Source organism: Ammospiza caudacuta, chromosome 3 (assembly GCF_027887145.1).
Source record: "Ammospiza caudacuta isolate bAmmCau1 chromosome 3, bAmmCau1.pri, whole genome shotgun sequence".
Lineage (NCBI taxonomy): Eukaryota > Metazoa > Chordata > Aves > Passeriformes > Passerellidae > Ammospiza > Ammospiza caudacuta.
The window spans coordinates 42,996,474-43,010,984 of NC_080595.1; the positions used below are offsets into that span (position 1 = coordinate 42,996,474).

General features: G+C 40.9%; 1 protein-coding gene across 2 annotated transcripts in view; it reads right to left on the reverse strand.

Moving 5' to 3' along the window:
* Positions 1-14,511, reverse strand: part of RPS6KA2 (ribosomal protein S6 kinase A2) — a 278,084-nt gene that overhangs the window by 63,656 nt on the left and 199,917 nt on the right. For both annotated transcript variants that reach the window (XM_058801242.1, XM_058801241.1), the window contains 3 exons: positions 4,148-4,228; positions 3,285-3,364; positions 207-313 (listed from right to left, as the gene is read on the reverse strand). In XM_058801242.1, the coding sequence (XP_058657225.1) occupies positions 207-313; positions 3,285-3,364; positions 4,148-4,228 (268 nt within the window). The remainder of the gene's footprint in view (positions 1-206; positions 314-3,284; positions 3,365-4,147; positions 4,229-14,511) is intronic.

Consider the following 14,511-nt stretch of genomic DNA (forward strand, 5'->3'; position numbering starts at 1 on the left):
ATACTGGAGCACAGTCAAAACATTTGGCCTCATGCTAAGATGGTATGACAGGAAAGCTGTGCTACTGTTAGTGACGGTCTCATACAGTCTCACAAGAAGGAAGGCAGAGCCCCTGCACCTTTCTCATTTAGCAGCGTGACAAGGAGCAGAAGCAGCCTAAAAGTTCGTGTATTTATGTTTCAGTTATCTTTTCCTTGTTAACTTACTTTTCTGGTTTAAGATCCCTGTAAATAATTCCAAGCCCATGGAGGTGGTCTAATGCCAAGGCCAGCTCAGCTAAGTAGAACTTGACATCCTCTTCTGTAAACATCACCTAGAGAGAAGGAAGACAAGACCACATCTATTTATTGGACAGCGGTGGACTGGCTTGCCTTAAACAGACACAGGGAAGGAATTGTCTAACCCAGAATGCTGGAAGGGAACACCATATGAGGTTCAATTTTCCATAATTTGTCTGAACTGACATCAACAATTCTTACCAGATTCTCTATATAAACAAAACTTGATCTGTTGAGCACCTCTATTCCTTAAAATATGCTGCTCTCATTCATCTGTTTGACCTGTTTAGATGACATTATGCCACAATATTAGGCATAAATTATAATTCCTTCAGCTTTGGAAATGAACAGGAAAATTAAACACGTTCAGTGCAGCCCACATTGTTTTCATATCCCTTAACTTGCTACAGTCTTGGCATTTGGTTACCAAATTCCCATTAAATAGCATGGGAAACCTTTTTGGGGAAGTGGAATACTTCCACATCTGAGGAGAACACACAGCATGAAGAGAATCAGAGGTGGATTTAAAACCTCATGCCTTGGAGGTCCAAGGAATATCCGTGCAGATGCCCTAAGCAGTGATGTGCTGTCAGACACCCAAGGCCTGAGGAGGTGCCAACTGAAGACAGTGTTTTCTGCAGCTGATATGGACACTGAAAGCTGTGTTTTAGGTGAGAAAAAACTTCTGTAATCAAAAAACCAATAAGCTCTGAAAAACTCAGATGGCAGGAAACCCCTTTGGTTCAACTTCCATTATAATTGAGATCTTCTCTTCAATTAAATTTCAACAGTCACAGAGATAATAATGCAGAAAAAGAAGCTGATGTATTAGATACACAAGTGTGATTATGCATGACAGAAGTAAAATGAATCAGCTGAATACAAATTTACTTGTCATATGTAAATGTAAATTCTACAGTAGAAGTTGTAGAGCTTAATTTTAAAATTAAGTCTCTGCTCTCAAAAAGGGGTAACCAAAATATCTGAGTGCTTTGAGAAGCTGCAGACAGCTGAGAGAAAAAAGAGATGATTCAGAGTACAGATGTCACATAATTTAATTAAGTATTTCACTGCAAAGACTAGAAACAAAAACACAAGGAAAATAATAAATAAATACACAAGTCAAAGCTCTCAGATTTAATTGCATTAAATGTAAAAATAATTTTAGAAGAAATTCAAATTATTTATAAGATTTAAAATAAATAATGTAGGCAAGAAATTAAATCAATAGAATCCAGGAAAAATATACATATACACATAGTAAAAGTCAGATGTCTCAAAAAGACAGAGCAAGAAATAAGCAAGCTCTGCATGCATGCATGCAATATATATATATATATATGGGATCTGACTTGAAGTCCACTGAAATCAACACCTTTCAACCAAATCTATAACAACCAATTGCAAACAGTTCAAGCTTTCCTAGAACTTCTTTCCTTGCAATACCTTGCCCCTAAACAGCTGCAAGGTATAGGCAGGCAAGGTGAGCTTGCAAACACTGAAAAAAGAGATGTTTTCACTGTCAGCCTAATGAGTCATTAACAATGGTGTACAGCACAGGAGTTGGTGAATTGCCCTGGACAAGCTTTGGGGAAAACATGAAGCTTTAGAGAAGTACAAAGCCTGAGCTGTTATCTTCCACTTTTGAGTTCCCTGCCTGTGCAGAACAGGGACCTGCCCTCTTAGGCAAGAGCCACATTTTCTGTCTTCTTCCATGAAATCAGAGAAGCCCTTGCTGAGACAGCAGCACTGTCTCACTAATAAAGCTTGGTCTCATGATAATAGCAAAAGGACATTTGAAATCAAAATTTTTAAAATCTTTTTCCTCATATTAAAAATAACTGCTACCAGGGACTGAATATTTATATAAGGATCATTATTCAGCAGTGTAATTAACTTGTTACCAATGTCTTCTTGCATTAGCAAACAAGCCTTAACAGCAAAAGCTTGGGGTCCCAAGTTGCAGTGCACACAGCATCCTGCAGCATGTCACTGAAACAGGAATTGAACGGGGGTGGGGAAGAGCTGGGGAACTTTTGACTGAAAAGACTGTTTTCACAGCTTTCTTAGTTCATCAGTAGCTCCCCAAACTCAAGAAGAGCTACAGAGCTTCCCCTCAAGATGGCATTTGAAAGGTTCCTGTCATTAAAGACTGTGATAAGTGGTTGCCTGCATCCCTGACCCCGGACCCTTAGAAGTACCAAGGGCTGGGGACATCATGTTGGGCACAGACAACTGCAGGGCACCATCCTGTCTCACTGGAGCCTCCTGCACTCCTGCAGGGATCTCTGTGGGACCTCTGGCTCACAGAGGTTTGGAGATTCAGGAAAGAGCTAAACAAACCTAGAAAACCTACTGTGACTGCTCTGTGTGGGCATCAGCGAGACTCGGGTTTGGGACATTCCCTGCCTGCCAATCCCTCTCCAGAGGCACGGCATGCAGAGGACAGGGGAGGGATGAGAGCCTGGGGAGGGCACGGAAGCAGCAGCTGCCCCTGGCAGGCAGGAGGAGGGCAGGTGAGGGCTGTGAGAGTCACTCTCCCATGTCGGGGCTGGTGTGTGGCCCTTAACCTGCTCCCAGCAGGGGCTGGCCCTGACCCACGGCCATCTCTTCCCTCTGCTGGCAGCGTCTGTATTTTTCCAGTGGTTCTGCGCTCATCCCTAGGGCAAAATGTATAGGGAATTGATTTATCAGGCTGTTTCTCATCACATCCAAGACTTAGTCTGAAAGCATCAAGTCTGGGGATATTTTGCTGTGGGAATGGCTTAGCAGTGGAGCAGTTTAATCTGGCAGTGATGCCTACATGGTATCTGCTGCATTACCTCTGGCATAATTCAAATACAATTATTAAGAACCCACTTAACCATGCAAGATGAGATATGAGATAGCTCCATTACATATACAGATGACTATTCCCAAGGCCATTTTTCATTCCCCTGAACTCAATTTGAGTTCTGAAAATCCAAGACAGTCTTTGATTTCTGAGTTATAGATCTATCAGCTTACCTCTTTGGAGAGTCTGGTGAAAAGGTCCCCTCCCCGCAGGAAATCTAGTATTAGGTACAACTTCCCCTCTGTTTGAAATGCTGCATTAGAAAAGGATGAAGATGTTGGAAGTTTGAATCAAGATAAAGTCCCCAATGAGTAAGTCCTGTTGACTAGCAGTGTATCATTCATGCCATTGCTTCACTGTCACTTCAATACTTTGAGAACCAAAAAACCCCATTTCTGTATAGAACTTGGCAATTGAGCTTTGGGTATGGAAAAAAATAGTGTCAATTGAGAGACAACAGTGCATTACTGATATATTCGTTTCTGCATTAAGCACCTATGAATTAACAGTGTTTCCCACTCCATGGGGTGTCAGGAGTCACTGAGAGTGAGGCACAGAGAGAAGTTTCCATGTTTGTGTGAGAGAAGAGCCCACACACCAAATGTTCTTAGGATACCTGTTCCAGTAGTAATGGGGCTGGCGTGGCAGGAGGCAACTCCAGCAAGACGCCACATTCATGTACACATCTATACAAATTTAGGCCGGTACAGATTATTTTATTTAAATTCTCTTTCAAAACAATACCTGACAGCAGGTGAGGGTTTGGCAGATGTAAACACAGCAGTTACCCCACCAGCACTACCTACCATGTCAGACTTTATGACAGACTTATTTCAATGAAAGACTGGCTGAAACTTACAAGTACTGGATGTCTCCCTCAGCATAAATGAAGAATTTCACACGGGAAGCCTCTATGACTTTGTTAGCAACAGAGTCATAAGTAGGCAGTGGGCATCTGCACCAAAGTATAACACATCTAGTCACAATTCCCCAACCGACTTAAGAACAAACGGAAATTATATTTTATTATAGTTACCATAATGAAGCTTGACTATGAAAGGATGGTTCACTTCTGCCAAAATATCTCTCTCCATTTTAGATCGTACCCGATCCCGAACTATAAAGAAAGAACAATAAGAACAGTGACATTAAGAGGCAGCATGGTCCTGGATACAGTACTGGAATAAGGTTCTGGCAGTCTGGATTCTGATTCTCACTCTGCTGATGGCTTGCATGACCTTAGGCCAATCAGACCACTCAAGTGTCCTCTATTTCTGACTGCCTGGTCTGTGTAGCAAGTTCTACAGGAAGAAGAACTGGTGTCTTTCCCTACAGAGAGCTGCCCTAACTAAAATGACTACAGTATTGCAAACAACAAGAAGGCAATTACACTTCACAGAAGAGAATGTTAATGCGAAAATGAAAACTACACAAAATTAATTACTTTACTTCATTTAAGATGAAACAGAATGTACCAGTCCCAGACCAAGTCAGATTAATCTTGCTTAAATTAAGTTATTGTATTTTGCTGATGTTAGCAGCATTTATGACATATCACTGAATAGCACTTTCTGGAAGTTATATATATTTACAATATTCAAAGCTTCCAATAAACCACCACCCAAACAATCAGTAACAAAGAAAAATCCCAAATAAAAATAGTAACTAATTATTTTTATGCGTAGAGATAAAGTTGTTGTGTGATAGCAGAGAGAAAAATACTTCTTGTGGTTGAGATGAATAGAGAGTAAGGGAAATCATAATTTCAGAGGTGAGCTGAGTTCAAGCTAAACAAAACTAATGCTCAGGATTTCATACCAAAGCCATTTAGCAGACTATTCAGACACTGAAGAGGATTCAGGTCCCCACATTACCAAATCTTGATCCTAAAGATGCATTTGCATTTTCAGTCAATCACTACTTTATTGAAAAATATTGACATTTTCTTTGTTCTCTTCACAATGCCAATATGCTTTTCAGATGAAAGCATCTACAAGACATATTATAAAACTATTTCAGGTAGCAAAGCCTGAGATCTGTCATGGCAGGCATGTGTTGTGGAGCTGCTCAAAAGCTGAGCACTCTCAGTCCCCGAGTAAAGAACATACATAACAAAACCCCTGTCTATTGCTGTACTTCAAAAATTGATGCACAGAAATAGGTCCAAACCAGCTGATCTGAAAACCTTAAATAGCACAGGTGACATACTTGGGTTTCTTGCTATTTTGATACTTAAGTCAATAGTGATGTAAGCTTTACTAGCTCATTCAAACTACCTTGTAGAAAAATTCAAAACAGATGGAATTGCGGAATGGTAATCTCACCCCATAAGTAAAAACCACACATCCTACACTCACAAAATGCTTAACCTATGTGAAGACATAATGTTTCTTGTGCTGCCCATCAGGGATGATGCCAGGTGGGAATTTGTGTTGGATAGTTGGGTGTGGGATCTCAGCACCTCAGGATGGAGGTGCAGAGAGGCCGAGACCACCCTTGGGGGGCTCGGGAATCCTGGAATGTTGCCAGAAGTGTCTGGTGGCAGGATTTTGATCCTACACAGGAGATGAGACCTGTATGAGGACTGGGAGGAATTCACTGGGTGAATGGTGAAGGGATAAGTTAGTTAAAGTGTAAAACACAGGGTTTAGGATTTTGGTACAGGGGGGTCTAAAGAAGTAAGATGGAGGAATTGGGGCATGTCCTGTCCTTCTTCTTCTTCTTCTTGGCCTCCATCTTCTGTGGTGGTGGTGGCACTTTGGGATTGGTCATTACTAAAAGTGCACCGGTTAATAAGGGTAGAAGGTATTGGGGAGAAATGATAAATATTGTATACGTAACTTCGAGTATAAAGATAAGTGACCGCCCCGGGGGCTCGGAGTGTGCCCATGGCTGACTTGCTGTGCAGACCTCTGTCGGGCTGAAAGAAAATCTTTTAGATAAACAATTAATAAACACCAAGACCGAGACAAGATCAGAAGTCTCTCCTCGTCCTTTGAAGCGTCGGCTCTCCAAGGCCATCCCTGGGCCTTTCCAGGCCACCAGAACAGCAACCCAGAAAACCTTACAGTTGGGCATTGCTGGATGCTCTGCATAGTGCATTTCCCATTAAGCTTTGTTGGGTAGCCTAAGGAAGGGCCTCCCTGCATTTGCACCACACAGTTGAGAACAGGCTGTCAGAACAGCAGCCCACCCTCCTCCAGCCATCATTTTAACCTCTCCACAGGCACAGGCCCAGCTGTGCAGCCCAGGGCTCTGCCAAAGCCCCGTGCCCTGCTCGCTGCTGTGGCGGTCACTGAGTGTGAACCTGTAATCACACAGGGCACCTTCTCCCCATGCACACACAAGATGCACACCAGACCTAAAGAGAAGGTGGTGTCACCGCAGAAGACATGTCACTCTCCAGTCATGGCCCTGTACCCACTCTGAACCTGTAGCTGCTGCATTATGGGGCCACATTTCCCTTTGCAAACCTGTTTTGGGAGCAGAAATGAGGCCTGTGAAGCTGGAGGCTCAGCAGCAGCCCAGACTGTCCCCACCTGGGCACTGCCAGCTTGGGCCAGCCCAGGGCCTCCCAGGCACCATTGGGTGGCAAGAGCTCCAATGAGGGTGTGTGGCAGTGGGATGGGCTCTGCTCCCTGGGCTGGGACCCCCCTGGTGCCCCACCATGCTTCCCTCGGGGCCAGCTGGGTCCTGCCAGGGCATGGATGCTCCAAATTAGTGCTCCCATGGCAGATACCATTTTCCTCTTTAAAATCTTATCTAGAGAAAGATCCAGCAAGACAGTTCATAATACAGACACCTTACTGGACTGCCTTAGCCAAGGGCACTGGGCTGTAAAGCAATTGTGACAAACAGCAAGGTGCCAGTGTGAATTGCTGCTGACTGCATTGAGGTGCAGCAGCCTGGACCCTGCCCTGAGTCCTCTGGAGGTGGCTCAGGACAGCACCTGGTGATGTGGTTGCCTCTCTGAGTGGGTCAGTCTCTGTCTAGTAATTTTGGAAACAGTCTTCTTGATGTCACCAGGCTAAAATTGATGTCTGAAAGTTATGTTTTTTAAACTAGGAATGGGTTGTCAGATTATAGGTTTGCTGTCTTAGTGATTCTTTCCTCAATGGTTTTTTGTCCTTTTTGACAACTCTAACCAAAGTGCTGCTGATTCCCCTGACCTGAAACATCAGGGAGAGAAATCCCTCTGCATGTGTGACAAAAGCATCTATGTGCCACTTACAGAAAGCTGTTTCTGCAGGAAAATACATGCAGAAAATACACAAATAAGTTAAAAAATTTTCACAATCTGCCCAGAGATGTTTGGCAAAAAGGATTATTAATTGCAAATTATTTGCTCAACCCTACCTTTCAGTAAGAAATGTCACTGCTTAACCAGGAGTGAAGAATTAATTAATTAACTGATAAAGCAGGAATAAGGGGAGCTACAAACTAAGTTAATTAAATCAGCATCAAAAAGTATTGCAGCAGGAGAAATAAATCAGTGAACAAAACGATGGCTTAAATTTCATCCATTACTGTAACCATGATATTTTATGAAAAATCCCTTTGCTAGGATTTTTCTCTTGAGAAGCTGAGAGGCCTCAGAAACAAAATGTAAACAATGATTATCTGCTGCTGTGAATGCAACAGGTGCATCTGTGATTGGTCTCATGCAGTTGTTTTTAATTAATGGCCAATCACAGACCAGCTGTCTCAGACTCTCAGAGAGTCACAAGCTTTGTTATCATTTGATTCCTTTCCTTTCAAGCCTTCTGATGAAATCCTTTCTTCTATTCTTTTAGTATAGTTTTATTATAATATATATACACATATAATAAAATAATAAATCAAGCCTTCTGAAATATGGAGTCAACATTCTTGTCTCTTCCCTCATCCTGGGACCCCTGCAAACACCACCACACATTACACTCCTCACTTTTTTAAAACTCATCGTTTTGCCTCAAGTGGAGCAAAAGCAAAATAGGACTCAGGTTAGGAACTTGCAAATCAATTTCAAATTCTTCACATAGCACAGGAACACAAATAAGATAAGGCAAATAGAATATATACATAAAAGTCTCTGCAACATCCTTTTCAATTCTATTGCTGTTGATTTTAATCTGTTTTTAATACTGTCTGTTATAGGCTAAAGTAGAGAGCTAAATTCTAAATTCAAATCCACACTGCCTATGTCCATAAGACAAAGTATGTGTGTGGTGCCTAATTACCTGAGATATGGAGAAATAGAGGCTTTCTAAAAGTGATCACAGCTCACTTCAATGCTTCTGCTTGGAAATACTATTTGCTTTCCTGTGCTCTTGTTCCACACAGTACTAAACTCAAATCCTCTAAAGAGCAGCCTTTCACGTTGCACCTTCATCAGCAGAGCATTATTACAACATAAAGAAAAAAACAGCAAAGTGACTTCTTGACACACTGGATGCAGAAGCATGCCAATAATGTCACACAGGGACTCCACGTGCTTTTCTGTTGAAATGCATATCCTTCTGTGAAGGTGATTTTTCTGGAAGAAAGTCCCTCTGTGGCACAAAATATGGAACCTTTTAGACTTGGGGAAAGAGCCATTATATCACAGCTTTACCACCCAGCCCTGTGCTTCTGCAGCAAAGGCAGAAAAACAGATCTACAGAGCAGGAAACACTTCTTTGTAGAAGGGCACTCTGAGAAATCAGTAAGAATGCAGACTGGGTTTTAGGAGTCCAGAGTCTTGGGGAGGTCATTTTATCTCTCCCCCTTCCTTTCTCTTCCTTTCTTCCCCCCCCTTTTTTTTTTTTTCCTTTTACATGAAACAACACATTTGGCTTTAAAGAAATCAAAGAGTTGCCTCTGTTTGTTGTATTATAAAGTAGCCTTGATGCTCCACTGTTGAGATTCGGAATGACAGATGTCTCTAAATCAATACAACACTTTAGTATTGAACTTCCATTTCTAGTCTTTATCACCTATTCATTATCCTCTCTGTTTGTAAAAGTTAATTAAATCTCTCACTATCCCTCTGAAGTACCTCTGCTCAATTTTACAACAAAGAGAATTAAAGACAGATTGATGAAGTCTGATGGTACAGAAAAAATAATTAAAAAAACAAAATCACATAGGACTTGTCAGGAGCAAACATGGCTTCTGGGACATTCAATCTCAAAATAAAACCTCAGAGCAGTAACCTGAGCCTTTGTCATGTTTTCCTCATAGCCTTGACCAGCAAGGAGCAGCCTTAATCCCTACACAGCCTGGTGAGCTGAAGGTGCAGCACAAGTTGCCTCCTCCCTATCCCATGGAGCCTCTGGCAGCTGCAGCCTCCTGCTGTTTTCTCACTGGGACACCAACTTGGATCTCTCTGCTTGACCAAAAAAATCCACATATGCTGCAGGAGATTAAGTGTGTCTTAGATTTTTGGCTGAAATTAGCTGTTGGGCTCAACCCCATCATTAGAGAAACACTGACTGACAGACCAGCCAGACAATCACATAAATCTCATGTCCTTATGCAGAGGTGAAATTTCAAATTTTGTGTATTTTTAATCAGAACTGGGCCACTGAATAGCCACAAATTTGCTTATGCATAGCTCCCAGGTGAAACTGTTTCTCACCAGAGTCTGGGAGCTGCAGATGTGAAATGGTATCCAAGAAGTCAAATCCTACAGTGATGTATATCAGCAGCAGAGTGAGAATTACACCCCTCACAACTGCATAAACCAGTTCTAACTAAATTCATTAAAACCACACTCAATAAGCAGCTTGATGAAGAGAAAAGAAAGCTGCCATCTGCTACAATGGAATTTCCTCTAAAGATCCAAAAGCTACATCTGGAAATACATCTGTTCACAACTTGTGCAAAACTGAAAATCTTCAACACCTCTGCATAGTTGCACCTGGAACTTTTTTTCTTTTTATGGAAATCATGTTTGATTTAAATTTATTTACCTTAGTGGATGTGATATCCTGTGAAATCATCAATAAAGTATTTGTTTCCTGAATTTGAGTGTAACATGCTCCTGTGCTCCATTTGCTTCAGTTGTACTGAAGTGGGACTTATAACTATTTTTTAATTATTATTACTACTATTGCAGGAAATAACAATTTCAGTACTAAGTCTTACTGACAGGCAATAATTACCTATACTCTAGGAATAGGCATAATTTCAAAATGTCAAATTAATAAGAAGGCTGGCCTTCAGATGTCCCAGTAAACACTATTCATCAGCAGTTCTGGAAACTATAATGAACTGAAGGAAGAAAATGGTTTCATATAGTTTTGCAATAAAGAAAACATGTTTGAAACATGTATGAGACAGTTGGCCTTTTATCCCCACACAAAATAGATATTTCAGATTTACTTCCAGCATACAAGAAACCATAACACAAAGATGACCAGGACATATAGTCCTCAATCCTACTCTTAAATACCGTCTAAAGAGGGATGAATTTTTTTTCCATCAAACTTCTCTCCTATCTTCTGGGAGACTCTTTTTCCCTTGCAGCCCCTGCCCTGCAGTGCTGGCTAACTCACATGCAGCTGCAAAGAAGAGGCAGCACCAAGATTCATATTTCCTGTCCACGGGGCATTGCAGTATCAAATGAGTGTCTGCCTTGTCTATGGAGAAGTTGCTAAGCCAAGAGAGGCAATGAAGAAGTTTGTTTTTTTCCTTGAGATGGAGATGATCCAGATGTCCAGGAACTGCTGGGTCTCTCAGGGCAATGAGTTTTGCTGCTTTCCTTTTAAGCTTGGAGCCCAGCATGGTTTAATCAAGCCCTGCTGCCCTTTGTTCTGAAAACACACCTGTTTGGTGGTTTTACAGGGAGAGCTGAGTAAAGTTTCTGCATCACCTTACTCTGGAAGTGTGAAAGCTGTCTGTGCTTTGGCATTCGCCACAAATACTTCCTGCAGCAAATCATCAAAGGCAAAAATACAGCTTTTATGATTGAAAAGTATGAGGAGTGAACACTGGCTCAGGGATGAAAATGCAGATAATATTCCCTCTTATGCCAGCCCCTCTCCAGGAAAAAAATTGTCCCCTTTATTCAGTCCCACCAGATGAAAAAGCCATTTGTATTGAAAGGGGCATTTCCTCTCCTTCAGAACCTTTGAGTAACGACTAATTCACTTGCAAGACCTGGCAGAAGTGAAAGGGGGTGAGGGTGGCACAGGATCTCCCCAAAACTCTTGGCACACCAACTCAGGGCAAAGTGTCCCTGTGTGAGAGTGAAGGGACCCAAGTCCCTTCTCTTTCATTATGTGGGCCTCTACTACTTTGTTTAATGGCATGGTATTAAACCTTCTGCCTGGTCCAGTTCAGATGCTTAAGGATGAGACCAATAATCTTTTATAAAATATTAAGTGAGAATTCCTGGAAGGAGAGGAAATGTGGTATTTCCTTTCTGTGTAGAATATATGTACTGGGATGCTGTCATTTACCACCAGGGCAGTTTTAGTCATAGGCTGAAGTAATTCCAGTAAATGTTTTCTGTAGGTCTGTTTAAAACTTGTAATTTTGAATATTTTTGAAGATGTTTTTGCTGTGGGTTTTTGTTCTCTAACTGGAACAGAAAGCCTAAATTCGGCAAGTTTTGCCAAAATTAAATTGAGAAAAATTGTTTTGGCTGCATCAAAGTACTCTTTGTTAAGGGTTTTATTTTATCTTTTTATCTCCTCCTTCTTAACTCTAATTGTAATGCACAGCTACAAAATATTGTTTGAAAATATATACAATCAAACCAAAGAATTCTGCTGAAATGTTTAATACTGATATTTGGTCAAGCAAAATTTCCCTCAACTGTTCCTATGGATAGACACTATCAGAAATCATCTTTTCTTTATCAGTTGTAACAAATGGTAATTAAAGAAACCCATGAGGAAGTTTTAAAACAGATTCCCTATGTCTTCCAGGTTTAGGGCAAACATGCAAAGTTTTGAAGTGAGGTTTTTGCAATTGTTTACCAGCTTAGCTCTGATATGGGTAACATGAGGCAGTGGCTGGACAGTGAGAGGTTCCTTTCTCAGAAGGGAGGGTTTGGATGGATTTGGTCAAAGGACAGGAGGCAAATGTTAACATTCTCCCTAAGCTGTCCAGACCACAACTGCACTATGCTGACTTCTCACTCTAAACACTGCTTCCATTAGGCTGCTTGGATGTGGTAAACACAGGGCCAGTCCAATCCAACTTGTTCTAACAAAAATTTCTGGATGAACATTTCAGTTACTGAATTGAAAAAATTCTGGTTTCCAAAACAAATAACTGCTGTATTTAAGGCATCACTGAGGAAGCTGGTATAATGGCTTATCATCCAGCACTGAAGGCACACTTCATTTAGGAGATATGAAGCCCTGAGGCAGATTCTGTCTGTAAACCACACAGGATGAGGTTTACCAGGTTACTCATGCTACCTGCACACAAAAGAGACAGGAATTTAGAATTTAATTAGTTCTGTTAAATTGTGCCATTTAATGTTTAGTTCTGTTAAATTGTGCCATTTAATGTTAACATTCAGACAAAACAAACCTCTGCTTTGCCCAGGACCTGATGGGATGCAGACATACTTAATACAGCTCTGCTGATATGTTTGCCTCATAAAAACGAAAAAGCATCTGTGAGACGGCTGTCTATCACTCAAGAAGCCTCCAGTCCCACCAGCAAGCAGGGTGTGAAGTCAAGGCAAGGTCATTTCCTAAATTAGAGCATAAGAAAAAAGCCTGCTCTTTTGCTGTTATCAACATGCTCATTAAAGCTTTGCAATCAGCAAGCCTTGGTCACGCAGACAACAACAACAAAAAAGGCTGATTTATTGTTTTCTCCTTTGACAAGAGAAACAGAGTCCTCAAACAATTGTGACTTGGTTTTCAGCCTGGGCTCCACTACTGTATAGGGATTGTTGTGGAAGATGTGACCAAGTTCAGAGAGTTTCTGGGTGAAATCATGGCCCTAAAGCAGTCAATAGTAAAACCACTGTTGACATTAATAGGATCTCACCAGCTACATCTCAGTCCCTACATACAGCTCTAAAAATATATGTAGCTGCTTGAGCTCTGAAAGAATACCTAACAGAAAAGGAAATCTTGGATTTTTTCTCCTATGTTACTGAGAAACTGCCAAAAGCTAAACATAAACAGTACTGAGCAATGACTACAGGGAGACAGGAGGAGAGCAGATAAATATTTAAAGGATATAAACATGGACAAAAGAGACTTATTTATCAAAATAAAATGAAAAATTAATATAAATAGGAGGAGGCAAGTAAAACAGAAAAAGAGGAAATGTAGGCTGTATTGGGCAAACTGGAACTGCATGAACCCCTATAGAGCAGAGCAATGGCTTGGGACTGGAACCTCCTTACTGACACATTTTAAAACAAAACTGAACAGGAAAAGTTAAATAACTATTTAGTAAGAAACCAGCCTTCCTGGACTGCAGGGGAATGAGACTGCACTTTTCACTATGTGCTACTTTGCTGCAGTGACTCCACCTCAATAAAGGACATCTTAAAAAAACCAGAACAATCTAGATTTCATTATTATGCACAACTGTTTGGAAGGCTGTCTGAAACACAGCATTTATAGCAGGATTAATGCCCATAGCATTATATCAGAACATTCCACCAAAGTGACAAAAATACCAGAAACCAGAAATTCATATTGGAAGTGAACTTGAAAATCCTCTGAATAACCACAAGCAGTTTAGTTCCCACACAGTGCTTTTAATTCTGAGGTCTTAGAGAGCCTTATCAAGAATCATTGATCTCTAAGGCTCTTACCCTGTGGGTGATAGCTGTGGGTAAGGCAGAGGGGTAATGCAGCCCCTCTGGGGCCACCCAGCCCTGTGACCACCAGTCCTTCCAGTGACTGCTAGCAAACCATACCCCTCACAAACACAGTGCAAACTTCCAGGCTTCCTCAAAACTTTGCTTTGGAAGTTGCTTTCTTTGTGCTGGGAACACCATGTGAAAACAAAAATACAAAACAATACTTCTAAATGTACACTTGCAAATATTTCTTTCTTATGATAGCATACAAGGATCAGGATATTACCTAGCTGTATGACATTGACATTTTACATTTCAGAGCTTATTATATTTATAATGAAACCAAATTTGAACAGATAAGCATTGACAAAATCTATATAGAAGATAAATATTTAAAGGATATAAAAATGTAGGATGAAGATTAATTTATCGAAATAAAAGGAAAGAAAGGAATATAATTAGAAGGGGATATATGAAACAGAAAAAGGAAATGTAGGCTCTCTTTCAGCAGAAAAGTCAGTTCTGAGTTTACAGTGTTGATGAAGACAATTCCTTCTCAATGGCAACTATGTCATAACCCATACAAAGATCTGAAAGATGACCAGGGACACACTACAATTGTCTGAACAACTCATGCTTTGCCTGAATTTACAAAA